Source organism: Pinus tabuliformis, chromosome 6 (assembly GCF_031772625.1).
Source record: "Pinus tabuliformis cultivar Carrire ecotype Pingquan chromosome 6, CPIR1, whole genome shotgun sequence".
NCBI classification, from domain to species: Eukaryota; Viridiplantae; Streptophyta; class Pinopsida; order Pinales; family Pinaceae; genus Pinus; species Pinus tabuliformis.
Window position 1 is genome coordinate 405,216,362 of NC_142292.1, and position 2,935 is coordinate 405,219,296.

Here is a 2,935-nt window from a genome sequence, read left to right on the forward strand (position 1 = left end):
CCATTTTATTACCATTCCAGGCGTATAATTTATATTCAAACTTGTTCTTACATTACACTGCATGCATGCAGCACTTATTTACATTACACTGCATGCATGCAGCACTTATTTTCTATTACCAGGGTACAAAGTCTTTGTATCCGTATAAACATCTCATTCAGGTCAGCGTTTGGTATGGGAATATTTTTTGGAATGAAATTGGTAGCTGATGTCATCTATCTATCTGATCCAGCTACGCCCATCAATGTAATCGATGGTTGTAAACGGCGCGGCCTCCTTAGGACTGAGTTCATGCGACCATGCAACTCTTTTGGCTTCACTTGCACCAGCTCCGCAACATTTGTACTGCCCATAATGCGCGGTTCTGCAGATGCAGAAAGAATGAAAACAGGAATATGTTAGAATGAGAATGAGATATGGGATTCTCAGGATTATATATATATAGAGTACTGGTGCAGGCGGGTTAGAATAAAAGGATAGCGCTGGCTTACTTATCTCTGCTGGGATCATTCCAGTTATCCCATCCTTGGGGGACGATAATGTCAGCCATGTAAGTGTAAGCATACAATACTGTGGAATATGGTGCCCATGCCCTGCCCAGAAACATTAATCCCTTGCCTGTCAACGTGCAGTGCAGAAAAACGAAGCCCGTGTTGTCCGATGGAGAAGATCTCTTCTGAGCTGTAAATGCCCCATTATCTATAGGAATGGCATGCAAATCGCAGCTCTGCAATCAACAAATCCAAAAAATCATTATCAGCAGCTCCCATTTTATATGAGAAATCAAAATCAAAATAATGTCTGTCTGTGGGTACTGCAGATTTTATTTGTATTTGCTTTAAACTTTACCTCATAGATAGATCTTCCATTGCCGCATACAAAATCGATAGCACCCTCAATGTAACAGTTTTGAAAATAATGCCTCCCACTTTCGTCTAACACGGTGTCCTGATACCCCAGAAATCTGCAATCGTAAAACGCAGAACGATCTCCCGAAATCCTCACCGCCACAGCTTGATCTTCCGGGGTAAGATTTCCCGGACCATATGAATTCTGCATATATATAAAATTGACTTGAGTATTTCAAAAATTATATATATAATCTAGGCATATGCCATCTCATGTACTTTTTATACTATGACATTAATAGTCAATAATAAAATTCAAAAACCTTACCGTGATTGTGATTTTTCTGGCTGTGAAATCCGAAGCATACACAGACACCGTTGCTGAATAATATGTCCCACCGCTTGATTTCGCGCTATCATTCCAAGTGATGACGGTGCTGTTGGCGTCCGACCCACTGACCCTCACGAATGGCTTCTCTGCAGGAATCGTCACCTTCTCTCTGCACACCAGTACCAGTACACACAAGAAGGAAAGCACTCTCATATATACACCCTTTCGGTTTCTGATCACAAAACTTTCCTTTACCTTCCCTTTTTGACATAATTTATTTCACAATAAAATCATTCATTCTATGTAAACGACATAAAAGAAATGTATGTAAGTTGGAGCTATTTCCTCCTCTTATGAAACTCTCACATTATTATTATTTGGCTTCATTAATTACCGACCTATAAATGCCGGGACGGACATTAATCACGACGGGGTTCTTGTTATGCACTGGAACTGCATTGATGGCCCCCTGGACCGTTGTGAAATCGCCTTGACCTGCTTCCTTAGCTACTGTCAACACACGGGCTTTGTCAAAGTTGGCAGCAATTCCAGACGAACTGCCCCCCAATTCTGCGGAATCCACCTTCTCCCAATTACTGTTTATACGTTTTACAGATTTTCTATGGACAGCACAGTGGGTAGGTTGCGTAAAAAACACGTGCACCACTGCAAGAAATACTCCTATAACAAGCAATCCTCTAGAGTTGGCCATGGCCATGAATGAATTAAAGGAATGGGTGGATTCACAGAATTGGTGTGTATTGAAAAGAATCTATCAACCCAATTCTATATATGTTAGCAATAATCTATCATTTTCAAAGCAGTCACACATAAAACAATAATTCGTATACGGCCAGAAGAGGTAATTAGTAAGACCCTACTCACGATAATTATATACAGCTAGCTACCCTTCAGCTCTCAGCCAAATGAAAACCCAAGCTCTCAGCTTTGCTAAGGAGCTAGTCCTAATCTCTCTGCTCAACTGTGTTATGCCTTCTGCTCTGGTTGTGGTTGTGCACACCATGACCGATCATGCGATCGCTATTTGAGCCTTTGCTTTCCTAATCCCTAGGGATCCGTTGCGTCCACTTGTTGTTCACACACTTCGAAATATTTGTGCAAACCCTAAACCGCGATGCTGGCGGCAGAAATATTATGCTACGTAGCAGACAATGGGCCTCGTATCTATACTGATCTGATTCTATAATTTTCAAACATGACTCAAATTCAAACTACAGTCTCTACCATTGGTTGAAATGAAATGGATTTCTAAGATTTCACATTTCAACAAACGGTTGAAATCTTCACGGCTTCCCATCAAATTATACACGACACGACGTCATTTATCAATTCATGAGTTTGAAATAGACGACAACTCTTCTTGAGAGCGCAACTTCCTCTTACATAAAGCTAAGACTTCCTCTTACATAAAGCTAAGGAGTCTTAGAACTCATTGTTCAATGGTCTCTTTAAAGGAGGTCTACAATTCAATGTTCAATAATGATATATGGGTGATTAGAAATTTGAGAGACTATGAGAGAGCCAGGTTTTACACCAGGAAAATTACAAGCTGTCTATTTTATTGATTTTAATGGTTCTAACATCTATAGTATAAAGATAACTCACTCTAACAAATTTAGATAGCTCAGATAAGAAAACTATTTATTGAGTGGATATTCCACTTCACAAATATAGATTTATATATGTAGTTTATGTTATATGTATAATTCTAAAACATATTTACTTTAATTTCTCA

The 2,935-nt window shown here is 39.4% G+C and overlaps 1 protein-coding gene across 1 annotated transcript; it reads right to left on the minus strand.

The window, feature by feature from the left end:
• Positions 1-219: 219 nt before the first annotated feature.
• LOC149259020 (putative pectinesterase 11) lies at positions 220-1,891 on the minus strand. Its single transcript, XM_089446389.1, has 5 exons — positions 1,578-1,891; positions 1,177-1,348; positions 850-1,053; positions 492-727; positions 220-364 (listed from the first exon to the last, which is right to left on the minus strand). The coding sequence occupies exons 1-5, from the start codon at positions 1,889-1,891 to the stop codon at positions 220-222; spliced, it is 1,071 nt and encodes a 356-aa protein (XP_089302515.1).
• Between the last annotated feature and the right edge of the window lie 1,044 nt (positions 1,892-2,935).